This window comes from Nannobrachium achirus, assembly GCF_963921795.1.
Source record: "Nannobrachium achirus genome assembly, chromosome: 6".
Classification (NCBI taxonomy): domain Eukaryota; kingdom Metazoa; phylum Chordata; class Actinopteri; order Myctophiformes; family Myctophidae; genus Nannobrachium; species Nannobrachium achirus.
The window spans coordinates 13,083,973-13,108,869 of NC_137815.1; the positions used below are offsets into that span (position 1 = coordinate 13,083,973).

General features: G+C 43.2%; 1 protein-coding gene across 1 annotated transcript in view; it reads right to left on the minus strand.

The window, feature by feature from the left end:
• The window catches only part of suclg2 (succinate-CoA ligase GDP-forming subunit beta), a 276,376-nt gene that overhangs the window by 133,637 nt on the left and 117,842 nt on the right, over positions 1–24,897 (minus strand). The window contains exons 3-7 of the mRNA XM_080727868.1: positions 24,469–24,568; positions 20,841–20,931; positions 15,361–15,513; positions 8,650–8,739; positions 737–833 (exon numbers count right to left, since the gene is read on the minus strand). Of these exons, the coding sequence (XP_080583994.1) occupies positions 737–833; positions 8,650–8,739; positions 15,361–15,513; positions 20,841–20,931; positions 24,469–24,568 (531 nt within the window). The remainder of the gene's footprint in view (positions 1–736; positions 834–8,649; positions 8,740–15,360; positions 15,514–20,840; positions 20,932–24,468; positions 24,569–24,897) is intronic.

Below are 24,897 nucleotides of genomic sequence, written 5' to 3' on the forward strand. Positions count from 1 at the left end.
GGAATGCATGCGATTTAATCTACCTGTACGCCTCAACGTTTTCAAATTCCCTTAGTCCCAAAATGATTTAGTTAAATTCCACTGATGTTCGGCATAGTCTAAAACCATTTAATGATACGCACAAAAGCACACAACCCAGCCACAGTACCACTACCTAGTACCTATTAGGGGTGCCACAATACTGAACCAAACTGGTATACCGAACCGAATGGCCCTGTAGCGAACCGAACAGCCCATACCAAATGATCCGAATGTCTTCATTTTTTTGGGTGTGGCCACATAAAAACATAATTTTAACTCTTTCTGTACACTTTTTTGGAGAAAGTCTTCCTCCTAGTATAATCATAATAACTGATTATCATGTTTTAGGGGGGAAACAAATGATTGCACCCCATCTTTAAAATTAACGTAACATTTTGGATTCTTTATTTTTTCATTTTCAATTTTTACTGTACCGAAACCGTACCGAAACCGTGAGCCAAAAACCGAGATACGAACCGAACCGAACCGTGGGCTGACTGAACCGTGGCTCCCTAGTACCTATAGTATCCCTCAGACACACAAATGCACTTAGACATGTCGCGCGCACACACACACACACAACAAAAACACACGTAGAAAGAGTACAGACAAGCTAGACACTCAACACACACATGTAGCAGATAAGCGTCCTCTCTGAAACAGGCACTAGATAAAGAAGCGTAGGGGGGGGGAGTTGGTGTGGGGGTGGGCGTACCTTGTCCCTCGGGAGTCTCTCCGAGGGGATTGACTTCGACTTGAGTGGCGTCGACTTTCAGGAACAGATCATAGAGCTTCTTAATCTGATCCGCCGCCTGCCGAGAGATCCACAGAGGACAGTAATTACCTCCGCTGTTCAGCCTCCGAGCGGCCCCGGCTACCGCCAAGGCCACTCAGCCCACCACGTGGGCTAAATAACTCTCGAATACCGGGAACGCGCCCGAGTCGCGTTAGATTTGAACCACTTTAACCATTATTTTACGCTTTAACTATCGAAAAATAGCAGATATACAAGCTCGCAGCGCGGCACCGAGTGCCGCGCTGCGAGCTCGTAGATCTGCTATTTTTGAAACATCTTGAAAATGTGTTCAGGTCTAACACTAACCCTTTGAATATCTTTGACCCGATCTTTGACCCGACTTCTAAGTCCTTCCTCTAAAGCAGTGGTTCTCAAACGTTTTCATGTCAAGGACCCCCATAATTACATTTATTTGGGCACAGACCCCCCATCTCAAAATATGTTGTTCCAGGGACCGCCCAGAAGCAGAGATTTGAGTTACAAATGTCTGCTTTGAAAAATATATATTGAAAAATTCTAGGCTTAAATGGGATAAAACACTGAGACCGGGAAAACACATATGGAGACGACATGTATCTGGTCAAGGTGCTACTAACAGCCAGCTAAAAAGCAATAACAAGATTGTGGTATAAAAGTGACCCTCCAACTTGTGAGCAGTGGCTGTGCATTGTGGAGGAAATGTATGTGACGGAGAGATTTACACAGGCTACAGGAAGAGTTGTTTCTTGAAAAATGGGAGAAATGGACTGAATACACGACGCGGAAGAATGACATCACAGAGGACTAAAATGGACTGTAATGTGATGATGAAAATGATGTTGAATGTTGACGTGTAAATGTGTGCGCATGTGACAAAATCAAATTTAAGTAAAAAAAAAAAAAAAAGACCGGAACAATTCCTAAAAATGTATCCTAATAGTTTTCTGGAAAACGTAGGTTTATATATCAGTGGTGCTCATCCTTTTCATGTCAAGGACCCCCTAGAATTATATGTATTTGACCGTGGACCCCCCATCTCCAACTGTTTTGTTCCAGGGACCACCAAAAGCAAAGATCTTTCGTGTATCATCGGCATTGATGATTGGTTGACAACATTTTACTTCCCAAGATGTCTTGTTACTTAAAAATGTTAGAATATATATTCAAAGATTTGCAAGTTTTCACGTTTTTTCAAAAATAGCAGATATACAAGCTCATAGTGCGGCACTCGGTGCCGCGCTATGAGCTTGTATATCTGCTATTTTTGAATAGCCAAAGTATTTAAAAAAATTATTAAAGCGGTTACATGACACATAAGATGCGTTCCCGGTCTTAACTCTTTTACTGCCACAGAATTGAACAAAAAGCTCCATCCACTGCCAGAATTGTCGCTCATCTTTGAAGGCCTACTGGAGAAATTTGGTTTCGACTATAAAGACAACAATTATATGGCAACGTAGAATAGAATGTCTACTTTGCAACAGAAAAAGATTTCGAGCTTTTATCTTGTTCTGTTCATTAGCTAGAAGCTGCAGAATGTGGCCTAAAAACAGCTCTTTGAGAACATAAAGCTGAGAAAAATGCATTTTTGTGAAGAATACATTTTCAGGCAGAAATCTCTCTTTAGCCTTTTATTGTTGGCTTCAGTAACATCACACCTATGATCAGTGGTTGTTTACAAACAAATTCAAAAAAATAAAAACAAGAAAAAGTGTCTTTTTACACACTTTTAGTGTGTAAGAGAAGTAAGAGCAGTAGTAAGAGCAGTGCAGAACATTGACACAGTGACATGAGCTTCAGCCTGAATCCTGCTTCAGCTTTCAGGGTTCTCTTTATCTCACTGTGACACTACATGTCTACAGAGTGTATATGTGTGTGTGCGTGCGTGCGTGCGTGCGTGCGTGCGTGCGTGCGTGCGTGTGTGTCATTCAGCCTGCACAGGGCCTGGGGCTCCATTCTGTTTCACTCCAGCCAGGCTCCTCCGGAAGGGCTCCACCGGGTCTGCTGAACTCGTACACGAGCCCATGGTCGATCTGTAAATTATACAAATACATAATTACTATAAAATACATGAAAAATAGTACACCTTCAAGCTCACAACGCGTCACAGCAGAATGCGTGACGCCCTCTCTCTCACACACACACACACACACACACACACACACACACACACACACACATCCTTGTGTGACTCGTACACGAGCCCATGGTCGATCTGTAAATTATACAAATACATAATTACTATAAAATACATGAAAAATAGTACACCTTCAAGCTCACAACGCGTCACAGCAGAATGCGTGGAGGTTGGGGGCCTACTATTTTCATCAAAAGGCCGTTTTAGAAATGTCAACCCCTGCCTCTCTAACATTCTATGCACTTCCTGCTTACCACACAAATATATATATATATATATATATATATATATATATATAGTAATTATGTAAAAACAGCATTCATGGTCTGGAGAGGGCACTTTTTACAGATGGATAAAAGGGCAGGGGCTCAAGCCCCCTTTGATGTCTATGTGAGCATGTGCATGGTGCTAAGTCTGATTTACAGAAAAAAGTTTGTTTTTTCTTTACCTATCCTTGTCCTTGGACGACCACGATGTGGAAATGAAGAAGTAGGCTCATCATCATCGTCGACTCATCATCTAAAATCATAGCCAGGAAAATATCAAATAGTTTATATCTAAACAAATCAATTTACAATTTTGACATTTAGCAAATGACTTACAATAAGTTCATATATAACATAAAATGCAGTTATAGTAAATAGTTACCATGCATTTACTGTCACAGTGAAATTCCCTTTATACCCTGTATACCTATATAAAATGTCACAATGCAACATAGCTCTGTTTACACAAAGCTGTACTCCCTCCAACTATGTTCCCCATTTTCAACAGTTTTTATTTGTAACACTTGCTTTGGCAATGTAAACGTATGTTTTCTCATGCCAATAAAGCTCCTTTGAATTGAACTGAAAAGCTACATCATCAGCTACTGATGATGATGATGATGATCACACACACGCATCGTACGCACGCACACACAAACTAAGCCAATAAATCCTAAATTCCCATCAAATAATCTTAGTAGGCTGTGCAGTGCACGTACACTACACGCGGTACGTGCACGCGCGTGATAGGAACTCCACGTGTGTCCTGAGTAGCGACAAAAACAAACAAAGCACGTGGATCCTAACTGCTTGGATCAAGTTACTGATCCGGTCCGGATACGGAAACATTTCTTGCATGTATGTGTACGTGTAAATAGCCGGATGCAGTAGGCGGGCTCTAGACCGGATCCCAATGTCGGAGTGGCAACACGTCGCAATGGAAAACCGTTACCCACTGACCATCCCCCCATCCCAGGCTTCCAGTTCCACACGGATGCTCTGTTATCACACAGTATACAACTATATACAGTATACAACTATACAATACATACATGCACTGGATTGGAAGTCTTACTTTGGACAGTAGAATCGTGGCCTCTGTTCTCCGAGGGGTCTCTACGCGGAAGCCATTCTTCATTGGCCAAATCGCCCAGTTTGTCCGTCTTTTCGCGGCGGTACATGGGTCTCTGCTGCTGCGGCGATGTGAGCCCCCGGGCGGGGGGATCCATCCTACACGGGGGTCGAGCTCCGTCGGGATCGGTTTCCACAATATCACGAGGCTCTTGATCCATTTTTGGACCCCGGTTCTTCGCGACTGGCACCATCTTAGTCTGGGATCGCTTCCAATTTCGGGCTTTTGATCCGGTCGGGAGCGGATGACGTCCTACGTTCTTCAATCTTTTTATCTTCAATAACAATGGCTACAGTGATCTTTTTCTCTTCTTCATCATCATTATCATCATCATCATCGTCATCATCACGACCACCACCACCATGGGCGCTGGTCCTGGGTCACCAACACGGGTAGGTTGTGTAATCCTAATTCTAACAAAGTTTATTTCTATCGGTCAGGGGGGGTTGGGTCGCACTTCGGCGGAATGATACCAGCAAGTTGAGGCTGAGTTGGCCTAATACATCTCAATATTCTAGTACTGCTAAATACTACTACCTACTACAATTACTATACTACTAATACTATAAAACAACTGATTTCCGACAAAATGATCGCTTTTACCAACGTTTCTCTCTCTCTTTCTCTACTAACAGCCCGATGCATAAAACAATATAGTCCCTCAATGCTGCTAGCAGCTAGCAGTGGCGTCAGTTCAGAACAAGCTAAGGTATGGCAACATGACTGGTGTCTGGTGAAGACACCAGTCATGTTGCCATACCTTAGCAACAGGCACGATGAAAAGTACATTTTTATTATTTCCCCCTGTCAAGGTATGGCAGCTGCATACCCCTGCCATACCCAATTGACGCCCCTGGCAGCTAGTCGCTCTGGGCAGGCGGAGCCAGGACAGTCTGTTTACTTTTTTTTTTATGAAAGGTTTCCGGCTGTCCTCAAAATGACACAGACGACCAATTATGCATTCAAAAGTTGCGCAAGGACGACTTTTATCATAATCCATAAAAAACATCAAACGAACGAACGGGCGTATTGGCACAGACGTCCCTGGAGGATTGGGGCGAACAGGAACGTTCAAAGCAGTATAAGAGTTAATGGGATAAAACATGGCAAATCACCTTCACCGTTGCATTTTTTGCGGGGATATTTGCTTGTGTGTGCGTGCACTCACGCGTGGTTTGTGTTCACGCCCATGCGTTAGCGCGTTGTGTCCCTGTACAGGGACCAGCCGAGATGGAAAATGTAATCATCTCATTTTCCACCAGGTGTGATTACTGACAAATATACAGTAGCTCATTCGCAGCAGAACCCAGCGCTGTCGACCCTACTGTAATGTGGTTACCAAACAAAATAATGTCTCTTTCATAACGCGCCGGTTCAATGGATTCTGCAACGGCATAACGTGCCAAAATAGATTTAGGTTTTCTGGCTGACGCAGTCTAAACTGTTACAATACTTGAAGAATAGTCATTATTTGCCGGCTCCCTATGGCATAGCTATATGTGACACAGATATATGTGGAGGGAGAGAAAAATGGAGCCAGATAACAGTCTATTGTACTCTAACAAGCATGGAATATCTACCCCCAGTTCCCTGACATTTTCATAAATCCGAATTTCAAAGAATAAGCGAAGTCGATTGATGTGTCTGTCGCCGCAACCCAGCTGCTCTTTGATAATGAAAGCTAGTCTGAGACAATATTGTAAGAGCTGTTTGCCTGTTTGAACACTACTCTAATTCTAATGCACACAGCAGAGTCCTCTTCACACGTGCACACGCAGTCACACTCGTACTGTCTGTCTGTCTGTCTCTCTCTCTCTGTGTCAGCCCCCCCTCCCCCCCAACACACACACCATACCCCGTTTTGATACCAAAGCTCTTTCAAGACAATATGCTCGTTTCAGAATGGCTCGAATTATGTCTCGATAGTACCGATTTGACGACTGAACTGCCTTAACATGGAGGAACGGAACAAAATGTACAGAGGGTAAGAGTTGAGGCGTTACATTTTGTATAACACGGTTCTATTGTGAAAATAGCCGATCTACATGCTCACAACGCCTCGCGTTGCGAGGCGTTGTGAGCATGTAGATCGGCTATTTTCACAATTTCTTTGACAATTTGGCCAATGTTGAATTTGCCACTTTAGAGGTATTAACACATATGGTGCCAACCCCGAGTTTCCCGAGTTTGTATTGGTACCAACGTTGTGCCAACCCCGAGTTTCCCGAGTTTGGGCCGTTTTTGAAGAAAAACATTTTTTTTTCAAAAATGTTTTTTGGACCTCCAGAAATGTGTTAAGCATGATCGCGATCACGAAATTGCATGTTTAACCCCCATACCAACCCATTCTTTCAAACATGGCAGCCATGTTTGTTTACATCTGAAGAAAACATAATGGCTGATAAATCATGAATGCCTGAACGGATTTCCAAGCGGATTTTTTTGTTTGAAAGCTGTGAACCGTGGGCACACACGTGGTGCATCATCTATGCATGGGCGTGCACGATCCGTGCACTATAAATTACATGGAAGTCTATGGAGACCATGGCATCGTGGGACATTGAAGGGAAAAAATCATGGCACCAAAAAAGTTAAATAGTCCTTAAATTGTCACTTTAGAAATGTGTATACTGTATTTGCCTGGCTCCAGCCAATAGACCCGCCCACTCTCTGAGTGGACTGCTTCTCTTGGTCTGGTTTTGTCATATGACGCGTCTCTTTCTATCGGTGTCTTGGCAAACCGACCATTGGCGACCAATGAAATCAATGCAAGACGGAGGAGGGGTGGGTCTAACTTTTGAAAATCAACATAAACAGTGGAGGGAGGGCTCCCTTTGAACTTCAAAGGGGTTTGTCATTGATTGAGCCATACAAGTGTAAATAGCTCGTTAGTGCTTCTCTCTAATCAATGAAACATCAAAGACAACAACTTGATGCCTGTCATACAGGGGGAGGGGGAATGTTTTGTGTACACAAGTCAAACACAATCCCCTCCCCTTTTAAATCAAATAGAATAGGGACAACTTCAGACTCAAGCTCCAGCGCAGTCTGAAATCAGGCTAATACTATACCCTCTATACACTTTAAACTTTATGTTGGTTTGTTGGACTGTTGAGTGAGAAAACAATGTTGCACATTAGGTTAATCATCTGGGGAAAATAATTTGGGGACCCCGACTCAGAGGTTGAGAACCACTGCCTTAACACAGTCCCTGCCGGTCAACTGCCTGATCAATAATTTAACTAGGGGGTTCCCTGCCGATCAACTTTTATCAACTTTTTTTATAAAAAGTAATTTTTTTAGATATTTTTTGCAGAAAAATCTCCCCTTGACTATAAGGAAAACGCTGATTTTGCTGGCAGGAGCTGTATTATTTATGTATTTACTGGCAGTGAACATACTGTAGAGGAACAGAACAAAATGTACAGATTCTTATCACATCAACTCCTTTCCTCTCTTCTGCTCATCGTGTTTTAAATCAACGTGCGTTCGGCGGCGAGTTCTCCGTTTGCACACCGGTAGCTGAAATCTTTAAGTTGATTTATACTCGTCTTTGGGTGCGTTACGAGTCAGAGCTAATCTGATTCCTCATGTCACTATGCCCATGGAAGGGAATACAAAATCAGCCACGGGATGCCAAGAGACAAATGGCTGGAAAATGTACCCCAATTCTACAGTACATAATATCCATATGTGATTTTGTGAACGACCCCCAACAGTGGCCCGTCTTCTTCACTCCCCAAAGTCACACACGACTTTGAAAAGACCCTTGACGTTGTTTGCCTCGACGCCCTCTCTGGTTGGCTTGTTAATTGACATTGCGTGTCGGACTCGAACGCAAAAAAACCTAAGCCGCAGCAGGTTTAAACACATAATGGCACCATTCGCGTGCCACGCTCTATGCTGGTTGCGCTCTCCTCGTTGCCAAATATGACAATAGACCATCTGGCAGGTGAGCCTTAATGTAATGGCACTTTACAGTAACTCCATAGTTCTGGAAAACTCGGCGTTGCGATATCCATACCGCTTGTGCCGTTTATGTGAATGTGAATGTGAGAGTGTAAAAAAAGACTGTATCAAGATATTTGTACCTTTTACCAATTATAGAGAGTTTAAGTGGTACCAGATATGCAGCTCGGCTAATAAAAGCTGAATTGATCCCAGTGCATGACGGAGGACGATCACAATAAATTAAAAATCTCCACAATACGATTATCGTGAGTGTTTTTTTATCACGATAAACGATGAAATCGCGTATCGTCCCATCCCTACTCCGGTGCAATGGGTTTGGGGAGGCTCCTAGTGGACTCATCATTACCTGTCTCTCCAGAGGTCCCTTGAAACCCAAATTAGCCGCCATTTTCAGTGCCTGGTCGTCCCGCACACCCTCGAATATGTCAATGGCTTCCTGCAAGAGACACAACAACGCACGGGAAGAAGAGAGGGAGAGTGTGAGTGAGACGGCGCTGTAGAAAACATAGAAAGCAGGAGGAGGAGGAGTGTGGTGTGTGAAACACCAGACTGTAATTTGACACAAAGTGGATGTTCATATTAAATCATTTAGGCCTAGAATTATTTGACGCTTAAGCTATTGAAAAAATAGCAGATATACAAGCTCACAGCGCGGCACCGAGTGCCGCGCTGCGAGCTTGTAGATATGCTATTTTGAAAAAATGTTAACATTAATTTTGTGCGAGTCTTTGAATATTTTTGACCCGGTTCTATCCACAACTTTCCCACGTCCCGTCGTGCATTGCGCAGAAGGTGTGCGGCAGCTTCCGGCGTCGCAGCCGAGTGTGATCTACAAGCTCACAGCGGCTGCATCTGCGACGCGACGTGAGCTTGTACGTCTGCTGTTAACCGGAAGTTGTCCCACGGAAAATGCTACAGTAAATTCTCGCGGAAACAGGTGGACACAATGTCTTCTAAATCCTTCTAAATCAGTGGTTCTAAAACCTTTTGTCAAGGACCCCCCGAAATTACATGTATTTGTTGTTCCAGGGACCACCCAGACGCAAATATTTGAGTTACAAACGTTAGCTTCTAATAAAGATATATTCAAAGACTTCAAAAAAACACGATTTTTCGAAAATAGCAGATCTACAAGCTCGCAGCGCGGCACTCGGTGCCGAGCTGTGAGCTCGTATATCTGCTATTTTTCAATAGTTAAAGCATTCAATAATTCTAGGCCCAAACGGCTTAAATCACAGACATAGCAATTAAGTGGTGGCAGGCAGCCAGACATTAGCAAGAGCTCAGGAGGAGAGAGGGTACTGAAACGAGGGTTTTATAATTACAGGACCCTCGTACCGATGGCTCTCATATAAACAGAGGAGTGCTCTGGCTCACTCAGCTGTATTGGGAAGTTATGACGTTAGAGGAGGACTAGCTAATGGACTCTGTGGTACGCTGGGGGCAAATGGCAAGTAGCGAGCATTACACTACGTCTGGTGAAATGCAATCGCGATGTTGTTGGCTAGTGAATTCGCACCACTGGCGGCCCCAGTGCCCCGTGGTGGCGAAAGCCTGATTAATACTACACTGAAAATTGCCAATCTACTGTAAAAGCTTACAAAGCGGCGGCGCGCTGTGACCTTTTGGGCTATTTTCAGGCCACAACATCCGCATTATACAACAAGTACAACTCTCGGCTATAAGGCGCTGGTTCCTAAACACTGTGTCAGGATCTATTTGTGGGTTGCGGACATATTTATATGGGTCCCTTAATTTTTTTGTTTTGTACATTTTGTTTTGAATTATTATTATTATTTCAAAACATTAAAAAAAGCAAACTCTTTCATGAATTAAACTAATCATCATGTTTTGCTCATTCATCACTACAATAGATCTATAACGAAATGATTATATATGTGCTATATGTGTACTTTTGTGGCTGTTTGTTGTGTATATTTTGTTTTGTTTTGTTTACTGTTTTGTTTACTGTTCTGTTTGTTTTGTATGTTGATCGAATTGTCTGTACACTTCTTGTCTAAATGTGAAAAAAAGTGTATTTTGTAGAAGGAGCTCCTTGAAAACAAGATGGTTCATCTCAAGGGGTTAATCCTAAATAAAGAATTTCAATATATATATATATATATAATTAAAACAAAACAAATTCAATTTGTTAAAAATCAAATAAATTCCATAATTTCCATTAGAAAACAAAATGTTTAAGAAGTAGTGAAAACAGACGATCTACAAGCCCCGCCTGTCAAAAAATTGACCCGTCGCCTGCCCGTTTACCCGTGATTCTGTGCATTAAAGTAAATGGCCTACAGCCGTGCGTGCGTGCTTCCTGGCATCGCACTCGATCGTCCCTGTGTGCGTTGCGAGGCGTTGTGAACATGTAGATTGGCTATGTTCACAATTTCTGCCTCTAATATTTGACAATTTGGCCAATGTTTAATTTGTCATTTTAGAGGTATTAACACATTGACCGCCATTTTAACATACCTCCGTACTCCCACCTGCCATTCGTCTCCATAGACTTCCATGTAATTCATAGTGCACGGATCATGCACACCCATGCCTAGATAATGCACCACGTGTGTCCACATTGCTCACAACTTTCAAACAAAAAAATCCGAATGGAAATCCGTTCAGGCATTCATGAGATAACAGCCACTATGTTTAACAAAGATGGCTGCCAAAATGGCTGCCATGCTTGAAAGATGGGGTTGCTATGGGGGTTAAACATGCAATTTCGCGATTGCTATCATGTCTACTCCATTTTTTGGGGTCAGAACATTTTTTTGAAAAAAAAATCTTTTTGAATCTTTTTTTTTTTTTTTTTAATTCTCGGGACTATCGGGCCTGGCGGGGAAAGACATTGGAATAATCTCGGGACTATCGGGCCTGGCAGGGAATGAGTTAAAAAGTCCTTGAATTGTCACTTTAGAAATGTGCAGATACCCTCTATACACTTAAACTTTGTTGGTTTGTTTACTGTTGAGTGAGAAAACAACGTTGCACATTAAGTTAATCATCTGGGGACCCCCCCAAAATAATTTGTGGATCCCCGTGGGGGTCCCGACCCACAGGTTGAGAACCAGTGCTGTATACAGTGTGTTAATTAACAGTGTACTCAAAGCAGCAGGAGCTCTACTATCAATTCAGAAACATCTGTAGCAGCGGAAAACGTCCACAAAGATAAGATGCACATGCAGGGGCTCCATGTTGTGTGTTCCATCTAGTAGTGGCGCTGATAACAACTGCTCTATCCTCAGTTGGCACCTACAGCCGTTATAAAGAAATAAATGATTACTGTGGATTTCACTCTATAAATAGAATCCAATTAACCCATTTAGGCCTAGGATTATTGAATGCTTTAACCAGTGAAAAATAGCAGATATAAAAGCTCGCTGCGAGCTTGTAGATCTGCTATTTTTGAAAAAGTGAAAAATGTGTGCAAATCTTTGACTATATGTATTTTCAAAGCGAACATTTGTAACTCAAATTTTGTTTCTGGGGGTCCCTGGAACTAGATATTTTGAGATGGCGGGAATACATATCATTTTGGGGGTCCTTCACATGAAAAGGTTTGAGAACCACTGACATAGTAGTCTCTCAAGAACAGACCAACTGAGCTCCAGTTAAGTGAAAAGGACCTTTTCTTTGACGATGGCTGGCCAGATTGCTGACATAGAAACATAGGTTTTTCAAAAAGGCTTAGAAGGACTCAAAAGACACTTATAGAATCGGGTCAAAATTCTAATTTTCACGATTTTTCAAAAATAGCAGATCTACAAGCTCGCAGCGCGGCACTCGGTGCCGCGCTGTGAGCTTGTATATCTGCTATTTTTCAATAGTTAAAGCATAAAATAATAATACACTGTAATGTGTACCTGTACCCGTTCTGAATGGGTTAATTGGAAAGTACAATGGAGTAGGCTCCAGTGGCCCTCGGTATTGCTCGTGTCTGCACGTCAGAAATGCTATCGTGTGCATAAATAAATATTACAACAATGCAATTCAACCGCGTGGCTGAGAACTAACGGTCGCATGGGACGCAGTATGCATCTGTTAGGCACATTACCAAACACATGCAGGCTTTGTTAAGTTTGCCAGAAAATGATAAGGGGGGAAGGAGTATGGAAGGATTTTTTTGTGTGTGTTTCTTTTATTGCTTTGCATTAAGATGCCCTTAAAGGGCCATTCACACTTGTATTATTTAGTAGTTATAACTTTATATTTAGTTTAAAAAAATCGTTGGCAAGTGGATGGCAGAGTTCCCGAGATGTAACCGAAATCATGTTAGAAAAAGTAGAGATATCTAACTAGAAAAAGACTTTAACAGTTCTGCTGCCGTTGACGATCCTCACCGGCATTTAAAGGGTTAAAATCATGGTGCCGTAGACGACGCTCACCGTCAATCTTACTGTAAATACAGTAAATATATTATGACTTACTATACGGCTCCGTGGTCCACTGTGCATCGGTAAATCCCGCGACTTGTTTACAACGCACGTTGGGCGTTCACGCGAAGTGAAGCTCCGCCATAGTAAATCCATTGAGAGGCCCATAAAGAGACTTCATTTACTCAAAAAGAGACATTTTGATCCAAAGGGTGGCCTGTTTACAGTACAAAATACACTCGGCAGTGCACAGCCATGTTTCTTTTCTGGGCCCACACTGTCATGTGACTGGATGACGTAAACGTTGCAGTCACGTGATAATCCAAAAAAACAAAAACAACCCCGCCCGGCCCTTCAAAATAATAGCGGCGGCCTACGGAGGAAAATAAGAGGCAATAGAAGTGTTAAAAGGAAAATTAAAATGCACTCAAGTACATGTGAATTTGAGAATTTCGTTCCGTCATTGCAGACAAAGAATTCCTCCATTCTTCAATTAATTTAACATGAGGTACAGTATATCTCCTACATATTCTCCAATGTCTTAGAATTCCAATTCCCAGTGCTTTGAAGGACATGGTGTAAAAAGTACATATCTACTTTGTTGTGGAGTGAAAAACTAAAGACACTATAAACATACTTAAAGGAGCTATAGTCAACTTTTCCTTGAAAAACGGATGCTAAAATAAAAATAATGTTTCGAAAATATTTTATAAAAAAATAAGCTTCATACTGTATGTGTTTCTATTCTAAAATGACCACAAAAAGTGTGAAATAATGATAAAATAATCATTTTGGCCATTGTCAGACTGACACTTTGTTTACATTCTAGTCTATAGACTAGGATGTAAACAAAGTGTCGGCCCTACAATGAAAAAGTTGACTATAGCTCCTTTAACACTCAGGACGCCACCATTCACTTGCGCTTTATTTTGAAGAGCCCCGGAAGCTCCGTGCGTGTGCACGTGGGTGTACACTGACGATCCAGGAAGGAGATCTGTTTGTTTACAAACGGTCGCGAAAACTAAAATCCTAACCGGGGCCGACCATCACGGCATAGTGTCGCCGTGAAGACAAGCTGATCTCGGCCTCCTCGGCGTTATTTGCACCTTATTTCGAGATAAAGCCGTTTTTATGTTTCAGTATAGAATAGGAGTCAATGGATAATGGCCGCTCTCGGTTGCTTCTGGCTGCGTTGCGTCATGACGTATGCAGTTTTTTCTTTCACCAGCACCCGTAGCAAGCGTCTGAGATGCGGGTTACCATGGAAACCTTATCTCGTCTGTGAACGTGTTTGGCTACCAAGAGCAGCCAAACTGTTAAAGATAGGGCTGTCACGATCATGATATTTTACATGACGATTAATCGTCACTCAAATAATTAGGATTAACGATTTAATTGTGTTTTTGTCGTTGACAATTACATTTCTGTTTGGCTTTTACGCTTTGAAGTTGCACATGGCAATTATGACACAACTCAAATATACAAAGAAAATACTGACTTATTTGAAAACTTTATACTTAAAAAAGAACATTGATAGTGGAAATAGCCGATCTACAAGCTCACAACGCGAGCTTGTAGATCGGCTATTTCCACTACTTTTTGAAAGTATATTAACATTTATCAACATGGAAACGATCATGACGATTATGCAAAATAATTGCGATTACCTCAAATAATTGCGATTAGACGATTATGTAATAATCGTGACAGCCCTTCTTAAAGAAGAGATATTCTCAGAAGAGATAAAGGAGCTACTGTAAGCAGTTTGACTCGACTTGCCTTTAGTAACAAGGTGGGATGGGGTGTCAAATATGTTCATGTTTCATTAAATCAAACAGGAATCGATCGTGGACAAGGCCGGTGAATCTTGCTCAAACGCTGCAGCACCTCAGCACCAATCTGTCTGCAGCTTGTAACTTATTGAGTTGTGAGATGCTCGCTGCTACTCCCCCCCCCCCCCCCCCCCCCCCCCCCGTGTAGCGTTTGCATTCTCACAAGCCATCAATCATTTCACACAACATGAGTCACGAGAAACTAATCCTGCGCACAGTGCGTAGCAGGTTTAGGCCTAGAATTATTGAATGCTTTAACCAGTGAAAAATAGCAGATATACAAGCTCGCAGCGCGGCACCGGGTGCCGCGCTGCGAGCTTGTAGATCTGCTATTTTTTTGAAAAAGTCGTGAAAATGTGTGCAAATCTTTGAATATATGTATTTTCAAAGCGAACGTTTGTAACTCAAATTTTGCTTCTGGGGTGGCCCTGGAACGAAATATTTTGAGATGCGGGTCCGTGAACAAATAAATATCATTTTGGGGGTCCTTCACATGAAAAGGTTTGAGAAACACTGACATAGTAGTCTCTCAAGAACATACTAACTGAGCTCCAGTTAAGTGAAAAGGACCTTTTCTTTGACGATGGCTAAAGCCAGATTGCTGACATAGAAACACAGGTCTTTCAAAAAGTCTTAGAAGGATTCAAAAGACACTTATAGAATCGGGTCAAAATTCTAATTTTCACGATTTCTCAAAAATAGCAGATCTACAAGCTCGCAGCGCGGCACTCGGTGCCGCGCTGTGAGCTTGTATATCTGCGATTTTTCAATAGTTAAAGCATAAAATAATGATACACAATGATGTGTACCCGTTCTGAAATGGGTTAAAAATAAAAAATGCACCTTAAAGATTAGTTCTGGGGTGCGGGCGGCAACCTCCTCGATGTCCACGCCCCCCTGGGGGCTGCCCACCATGACGGGGCCGTTGCAGGCGCGGTCCATCAGGATGGCGAAGTAGGTCTCCCTGCTGATGTCCAGGGCCTCGGCCACCATCACCTGAATGTGGCACGCACGCACGCACGCACGCACGCACGCACGCACGCACGCACGCACGCACGCACGCACGCACGCACACACACACACACACACACACACACACACACACACACACACACACACACACACACACACACACACACACACACACACACACACACACACACACACACACACAGACACACACACACACACACACACACACACACACACCAAAAAGAGGGAGCAGAATTAGGGTTTGGCAATATGGTGATAAATATCATTGAGACGATACCATGTCTCCACAATTTGCCTCTTCAGAGATAAGTATATCGTCACTGTCAGGCAGAAACCTCGTATCTCCAAGTTTCAAATGTGTACATTTTTTCGCAAAGCAAAGCCCTGCTTCATCACACAAGGCCATCGCACAAAAGTAGTGAAAACAGCAGATCTACAAGCACACAACGCCTCGCGGTGCGAGGCGTTGTGTGCTTGTAGATCGGCTGCTTTCACTAGTTTAAATCATTTTTAAAATGATAAATGCAAAACAAACGGTTTTGGACATACAAGGTTTCCACACGACAACGACGATAAATATCGTGATAGAATGAGGCAGCCTTATACAAAAAATCCTGTTGAATCGTTAATACAGAGATTCACTGCATAATCCATTTAAACCCGCATTTTGGTCTAAATCAGTAGTTCTCAAACTTTAAAAATGTCAAGGTCTCCCCTTAACTCCGACAAATGAAACCAAATGGACACGTAAATCAGGACCCGATCCAATCAGCGAACGCTTACAACAACATGACCCCGATCGCTAGGAAACAGGAAGAATACATAACAGCCCTGTTGAGCGAGCAAGGTGACGCAGACAGACGGGAAGCAAAGAGAAACGATGGGTTACCAGGGTCAGGAGGACAGGACAAAGAAGAGGAGAGGAGAGGAGAGGAGAGGAGAGGAGAGGAGAGGAGAGGAGAGGAGAGGAGAGGAGAGGAGAGGAGAGGAGAGGAGAGGAGAGGAGAGGAGAGGGGATGAGAGGAGAGGAGAGGAGAGGAGAGGAGAGGAGAGGAGAGGAGAGGAGAGGAGAGGAGAGGAGAGGAGAGGAGAGGAGAGGAGAGGAGAGGAGAAAAGAGACAGAGAGAGAGAAAGATAGAGAGAGGGAGGGAGAGTGCTTGTGTTTGTGAGCATGTGTGGGTGTTTCCTCCCTTTCATTTCATGAAACACTTATTGCACTGGGGATAGGACGATATGAAAATGTCATATCACGATTATTGTGAGAAAAGAAATTGTGATTTACGATATTATTGCGATAATCTAAATCTATTATCCTGGGGCGGAACATTTGCCAAAAAATAGCAGATCTATAAGCTCACAACGCGATGCGTTGTGAGCTTTTAGATCGGCTATTTTTTTGGCAAAGACATTTGATAGAGATTGAAAAAAAAGACTGTATCAAGTACGTATATTATATACCTTTTACCAATTAATATTCCCTGACTAATACGAGACTCTGGAAGCGCTTTCATCCAGCAACGATGAGAATGCTGAATGAGAGCTATTATAGGCTGAACTGAATCTGTTTTTATGCACCCGCTGACCTGATCTATGTTTTTTTAATTGGACTCTCCTTTAGAGATACACGTATATAACTCTTAATTATTAAGCACTGCATGAGCCACTTTCTTTCCTGAATGCACTTTACTCCTATCCTCGATCGAAACTGCACTGCTGGGCCTGCACGATTAAGAGTTTCACCCATGTTCTTAACTCATACAGTGCCGCCGGCCACAAGGGGCGCTAGAGTGCCATAAATTTCTCTATAGACCTTCGCTCTAGCTTCCGTCGACACTGTCCCAAGTGCCTTGGGATTTCACTCCAGCCAAAGCTATGGGTGACGAGAGGAGGAAGCTAGCTGACACGTAGCCAAAATGCTAACCCATTTAGAAGCCCGATCTAAAGCTATTTCAGTCGCAAAAATCTTTTTCTTTGGGTCTGGGAACACAATCCGGAGAAAATCCTGTCTAAAGATGTGATTTATTATTGGAGTGGGCGGCGCGATGCGGCCGTTAGCGCGACTACGGCCCGTGTATGGCCGAGTGTTGGCCTGGACCATGGATGGACGTTTAGACCGGGGCTTCGTTGAGGCCTCCGATTAAATAATTCATTTTATTAAATATCCCGAACTAGTTCGGGATAGGCACCCTGGAATATGTCGCGCCGCCGACAGTATATATTGAGGTTTTTTTGGGGGGCTCTAAACTTTATTTTAAACCATTTTCAATGGAATAAATCGTCGGACCATCTAGCGTCTCTCGTTGGCTAGCGCTGGACGAGCAAGGACCACCCATGTTGCTCCAAGCAGCTTGGGGTAAGTAAAATAGCAAATAAAATATTGGATTGGATTGAAATAAAGCCGAACTTGTTCGGGATAGGCACTTATAGGGTTAAAATGTGATGTGACAATAACGTTTGATTCTGATTCTGATCTGTAGATCTCTGCAGTGGATGCAGAAGCACTGCGTGGCACAGTGTGGATCATTATTTAGGATCGTTATTTTAAATGAACAACTTGAACCCTCGCATCCCTATACTCCGAGGAGAACCTTAGCCGAAAATAGCAGCTATTTTCTGCAAATAGGTTTGGTGTAGAGGTCAAAAAGAGCAGACCAAGTACAGAGTGAACGGTCAAATTTAAGTATCGAAAATGTAAAATTTTAAGTGGTTAAGTGACAAACAAGTTTATGAATCTTTCTATGAAATCGATGAGAATCTCCATCACACATTTATACAACATGTAGCAGGGGGTCCCTGCTTCATCTCTCTCTCTATGCTACAATAACATTTTCAAAGACAGTTGCTCAAAACAGCTCAACATCAACTCACCAAAACCACAGGATACTAGACAAATGAACACATCTCTCAGTGAGGCAAACATACTTTTTTAACAGATGAGAAAATGTGATAAGCTCAGCTAAGGGGTCCTTGGCCTGAAAGCGTTGAAGACCCCTTGCTGTAGATCTCTGCAGTGGATGCAGAAGCGCTGTATGGCAACAGCGTGAGAGAGAGAGAGAGACAGAGAGAGAGAGAGAGAGAGAGAGACAGAGAGAGGGAGAGACAGAGAGAGGGAGAGACAGAGAGAGAGAGAGAGACAGAGAGAGGGAGAGAGAGAGAGGGAGAGACAGAGAGAGGGAGAGACAGAGAGAGGGAGAGACAGAGAGAGGGAGAGACAGAGAGAGGGAGAGACAGAGAGAGGGAGAGACAGAGAGAGACAGAAAGAGAGAGAGAGAGAGAGAGGGTGTAGATGAGGGTTCCACTGGCAGGTTGACAGCTGAGTCCTGGTTCTTATCTGACAGCCCCCGCTGTCTGACAGCGCTTCTCCCAGCCAGCGTTCGTTGGGTGGGTCCTCCTCCCCCTCCCCCCTCTCCCCCCCATCCCACCCCCGGTCAATCACCACTTAGTCTGTCCTGCTCGAGAATCCTGCTCTCCACTGCACATGGAGACAGAGGACGTTCTTGATGTGTCAGTCTGAGGTGGGGAGGCTGAAGTTGGCCGAGTGGCTAGCCTCACGCTCGCGCGCACACACGCTCGCGCGCACACACACACACACACACACACACACACACACACACATTTTTCAGGCCAAGGACCCCATTTTTCAGGCCAAGGACCCCTTAGTTGAGAGAGAGAGATGAAGCAGGGACACCCACAATATAGTTTCATCGTTTGACAGCACCATCGTCAGTGTATTTTGGATTCATGTCAATTTGTGTTTTCACATATTTAACCACCTGAGCCGTCAATACCTAATAAACTTGACCTTTTACTCTGTACTTAGTCTGCTCTTTTTCCCCTCTACACCAAACCTCTTCTGATCTGCCAAAAATAGCAGATCTACATGCTCACAACGAGCTTGTAGATCTGCTATTTTTGTCAACAGTTCTCTGAATATGGACGCTAGGGTTCAAATTGTTAATATGAAAAGGATTGGAAGATTTGGAGGACACCCCTTGTAGTAACTCTGAGGAGCTCCTAGGGGTCCCGGACCCCCTGTTGAAGACCCCTGTTATAGTTCATTTGCCTAACTTCTGGGCTGTGTCTTCCATCGCTGAGGGCTCTTTCTATAAAAAATAATATATATATAAATATATACTCAAATAACGATAAAGAAATGTGACAATCATCTGATTCGTCCTAGGCTCTGCAGTGGGGGGGGGGGGGGGGGGGGGCACAGAGTGGGGAAAGCTTCGTGCCTGGGCTGGGGCCTGGCGGCGATGAAAGCAAATTTTTAATGGGGAGCTCAAGGCCATATTTCATTATAGGGAGGGGAAGGACAGAAGGGGGAGTAGAGGGGGGAGAATAGAGTTTTGAAAGGGAACGAGAGGGAGAAACAAGGAGAGAGAGAGAGTCAGGGGCGTCACAAGGGGGGGGGGGCCAAGGTGGAGGGGCCTTCATTATTTTATAGCTATTTAGCAGATATACAAGCTCACAGCGCGGCACTGAGTGCCGCACTGCAAGCTTGTCGAACAGCTATTTTTGAAAAGTCGTGAAAATGTGTGCAAATCTTTGAATAGTATGTATTTTTTAAGCCAACATTTGTAACTCAAATGTTGCTTCTGGGGGGGGAGGGGTCCCTGGAACTAAATATTTTGAGATGGGGGTCCGTGGCCAAATAGACATGAAAAGGTTTGAGCACCACTGACATAGAAACATATATATATATATATATATATATGTATATATATATTTCAACAAACCTTAGAAGGATTTGAAAAAATATATACGATTTTTCAAAAATAGCAGATCTAAAAGCTCGCAGTGTGGCACTCGGTGCCGCACTGTGAGCTTGTATATCTGCTATTTTTCAATTGTTAAAGCACAGGGGGCCCCACAGTGAATCCTTGTACCCAGGGCCCAGAATTTGGTGCGACACCCGTGGAGAGAGAGACCCCCACTCACACACACACATGCTAGCTTCATTACCTGGGAACTGTGTGTTAGGATTTCTGAGGCGGTGCAGCGTGCAAGTGTGCGAGCGAAGAAAAAAATAATATTCCTGCTTGTTAGTTGCAGATGTGAGTGTCCATGTATTATTTATGGCTATGAACCGTGACACCAAATTGCACACATACTGTAGTGTATACCCACAGCCCAGCGAGTGGCAATGACCAAGCTATGTGTGCTATGACTAAAGAAGAAAAACAACAAAGACTAACCGGCTCGCAGAGTCATTAATTTTAACGGCACTGCATTAAGCAGGCTAAAATAACCCCCCAAAACAAAGGCAGAAGTATATTAAGAGGAGAGATCAGAGCGGTATCTGTATATCGTCGCCGCTTTGTTCTCACCGTTTTCACTTTCACGCCGTCTTTTGGCGTCTGCTTGGTGGTCAGGTTGAATCCCAGCATCTTATTGGCCAGCTCGCCCACCACTGCAGGGCTGGGGGAGGGAGAGAGAGAGAGGGGGAGGGAGAGGGAGGGGGAAAAGGGGCGGTGGGGGTGGGGGTGGGGGGAGGTTACTGGCTTCAAATGGCATCCAATTATTTTACAATAATGAAACTAAACCAACAGATGAAAGCGTGCGTTGCAAAAACCCTCTACGAAGACAAGAGAACAGAACAGAGAGAGCGAACCCACACATCATGCACAAACTCTTCTTTTTCTAGTCCAGGCGTTTCGGGCAGTATTTTGATGTAATCGTGCACTTTATGAAAGAAGCATGACATTTGGCTCACAGTTAGAACATGCCATATGGAACATTTTTGGCTATAGGGGCATTGCGGATTTGTCTTGGGAAACTTGTGGGAGCCAATTAAAGTTGGGCTCTCATAGACTTTACTACAGAGTAAAATAATACATATGCTTTAAGTAGCATGTAAGGGGTCACACTAGGTGTTTTTGGGGATACTGAATCCAATGCAAACATTTGTTTTGCATGAAAAACATTCCTTGGGCTAAAAACGGACCCCATAAAACTATGGTTTAGTGATGATGAGTCATCACCTTTCCATGTTTTGTGGCGGCCGTTTCTCGGAAAGGAATGTTTTTCGTGCAAGACAAATGCTTGCATTGGATTCAGAATCCCGAAAAACACCTAGTTTGACCCCTCACGTGCTACTTAAAGCATATTTATTTTTTTGTATTATTTTACTCTATCGTAAAGTCTATGAGAGCAACTTTGATTGGCTCCCACAAGTTTCCCAAGACAAATCTGCGATGCCCCTATAGCCAAAAATGTTCCATACGGCATGTTTTAACTGTGTGCCAAATTTCATGCTTCTTTCATAAAGTGCACAATGTTTGCCTGAAACGCTCGGACTATTCAAGAGTTTTTCTCATTTGAATGGAGACATGGCACTTCTCCTTGGGGCGCTGTTTGGTAAGATATTCTGACAAGGCGCCGCTTCAGGAAGAATCTGCAATACGTTGACACTTCTCTTTGAATGAGCCTGTCCTTATGCCATGAAGACCCGGAACGCAGCCGTGTTCACTCTAGATTTCAAACACTTTAACCGGTATATTATGCTTCAAATGTTAAGAAAATAGCAGATATACAAGCTCACAGCGCGGCACCGAGTGCCGCGCTGCGAGCTTGTATATCTGCTATTTTTGAAAAATGCGAATACATATAATTCTAGGGGTCCTTGACATTAAAAGGTTTGAGCACCACTGATATAGAAACATGAGTTTTTCATAAAACCATTAGGATTTGGAAGACTTTTTAAGGTATTTTTCAGGTCTTAATTAACCTGTCACCAGGCTTTCTTGGGGAAAGCCTGGTGATCGTTTACAACGGGCCGTTGATCCGTTCTAGGCGGAAAACACAAGCAGAAGAAGCGGCGTCGCTTTGTTTTGTTTCCCCGTGTTTGTTTCCCCGATCCCTATTAAAATGCTCCAGTAGCCTAGTGTAGTCTTGCCAGTCGCTACGAGTTGGACTATAAGATGCATATACCAAACTAATTTTCCAAAAGAAAAACTACGCCGCATCAAGGTGTTTGTTAGGTAGGCCCTAAAAGTATGTCCTTGAGCGCAGGGGAATTATTTTGGGTTAAAACTGGTTTGATAGTTCTGGGCAAAGTGTAGTCCGTCTAGGACTACAACATGGCGTAAAGTGGTTTCCGCTCCCGACCGGATCAAACCCCGAAAAGCGAAGGGACCCTAGGCTAGGTCTTAAAGGTTTATTCCAGCTGCTGAAGAGTCAGCCCGCGTGCCTGGGCCAAGTCCTCTCCAAGTCGCAGCGCTTTCTGAAATGTGAATACAAATGAGCCCAGGGGTTGTGGCTCATCCTGTGATAGATGAGCACAAGGTGACTGCGCGCGTTGGCCGTGACTGTCTGAGGACAACCAATATGAGCCAAAAGTCTCACTTTTGAGGGGGGGGGGAGAAAAGTTTTGCGGCCATCTGAAATGGTGAAGTAGGGTGACAATGATACATGTCGGGGAGAATTGTCATAAATCACTTTTTTTTTGTCTTTAAGGTGAAACACTGCAGTTGACGCACAGGTTTTTTGTGGAACAGGCTCTGGGACGTTCTGCAGTTTTTTTGTGCTTAGCCTTGCAAAATTCTGTAGATTTCAATCTCATTTTAAAAACCTTCAATGTTTGAAGCCATGTGTTGACGTTATTATTGTTTGTTAAAGCATTTTTACCACCAGTGGTACATGTACCACAGGTTGAGAACCACTGGTTTACAGTATATACGTAGCTGTCAAAAACTATAATTTTCAATATACTAGGACACCTCAACAGCAGCGAATAAAAAAACACAGGGTGCACAGCACTGTCAAAACAAAAAAATCCTCCCTTATAAAGTTTAATTGAGGGCAACTACGGTACATCCAAATAAGAAGCAGAGAAAGTAAATGTGTTTGGTTGCAATATGAGTCATCCAACTAAAATTCCAGTAAAGTAAAAGTACCAATGGTAATTACCGGTAAGTACAGTAATTGAGTAAATGTAAATGTTACTTTACTAATGTTTTCACTAGTTTGGGTCAAAGGTAGGGGTGTAACGATTGAGTTGATTTTAATTTGCAAAGATCTACTATATTGTTTGCAAAAGCAAAATATCGCAAACTAAGTATTTGTGCCGTGTATTTGGCAATTTTAAGAGGGAAAATGAAAAAGAGGGGTCTAATTACTTTTCCATTCCAAATAGCTACTCTTGGTCTATCGATAAATGTGTGTAATCTCTGTGTTGATGTCAAGGTGGGTTTGTCCATATGTGTTGAAATATAAAGTCCATGTATTTGCTAGATAATCACAGTGTTTACTTATACCAGTAAGACTCCCTAATCGGGAGATAAGCGACCGTTTTTTAGGGTAAAAAAATGGTTGCTATGGTAAACAGTTGGTTGCTAGGGTAAAAAAACATGGTTGCTATGGTAAACAGTTGGTTGCTAGGGTAAACAGTTGGTTGCTAGGGTAAAACCATGGTTGCTAAGGTGGTTGCTAACGTACACTAACAGACCAGCAACAACAGACTGTTGCCACAGCAACGTACACAAAGGTTTGTGTACACGTGGTGTGATGTCATACTGATGCGGAGATATGAGCAGGGCAAAGGTGTGACGTGTGACCGACCGACGGACGGCCGGTGGAGGTTTTGATACTAAACTGCGACCTATGGTCGCAATAATAATAGATTTTTTACATGTTTTACACAGATTTCATTTCTTTGCTAAATATTTACTATATCGATTTTAAATCATTGAATCGTACCGTATCACTATGATTGAACCTATATTGTCCATGTATCGTATCGTTAACCATGTATCGTGATGCATATCGTATCGCTGTTAAAATGTTTTGTTACATCCCTAGTCCCAGGCAATGATCTAATTTCTTTCGGGTCTCGACCTGAAAGGTTTGGGAACCACTGAGGGAGGACGTACAAGTGATGGCATACTTAAAAGTGTTTCAATCAAAGACCTTTGATGAGCGAGGTGGCAGGAGAAAAAGATGCCAGCGTATACTTACTCCTTAGTTAAGTGCACTCCACCTTTAAGGCCGCTGTCGAAGACGCCCTTCCCTCTGCCACCGGCCAGGATCTGAGCCTTCAGCACGATCTCCTTGACATCTGGGAGACGGAGACAGACAAGCCAAAGAGTCAGAAACACAGAGAAACGGAGGCAGAGAGGGATCAGAGAGCCAGCTGGAAGCAGATCAGGGTTCTCAACCTTTTCAGGCCGTGACTCCCCAAATATTCATATTTTAAGTGGGGACCCCCCTACCCTGACAAGGCACTGAGTTGAGGCATTACATGAGAGCATGTAGATCTGCTATTTTCACAATGTCTGCCTCTAATAATTGACAATTTGGCCAATGTTTAATTTGTCATTTTAGAGGTATTAAAAAGGCCTAACACTGTCAATTTAGAAATGTGCATATACCCTCTATACACCGTTG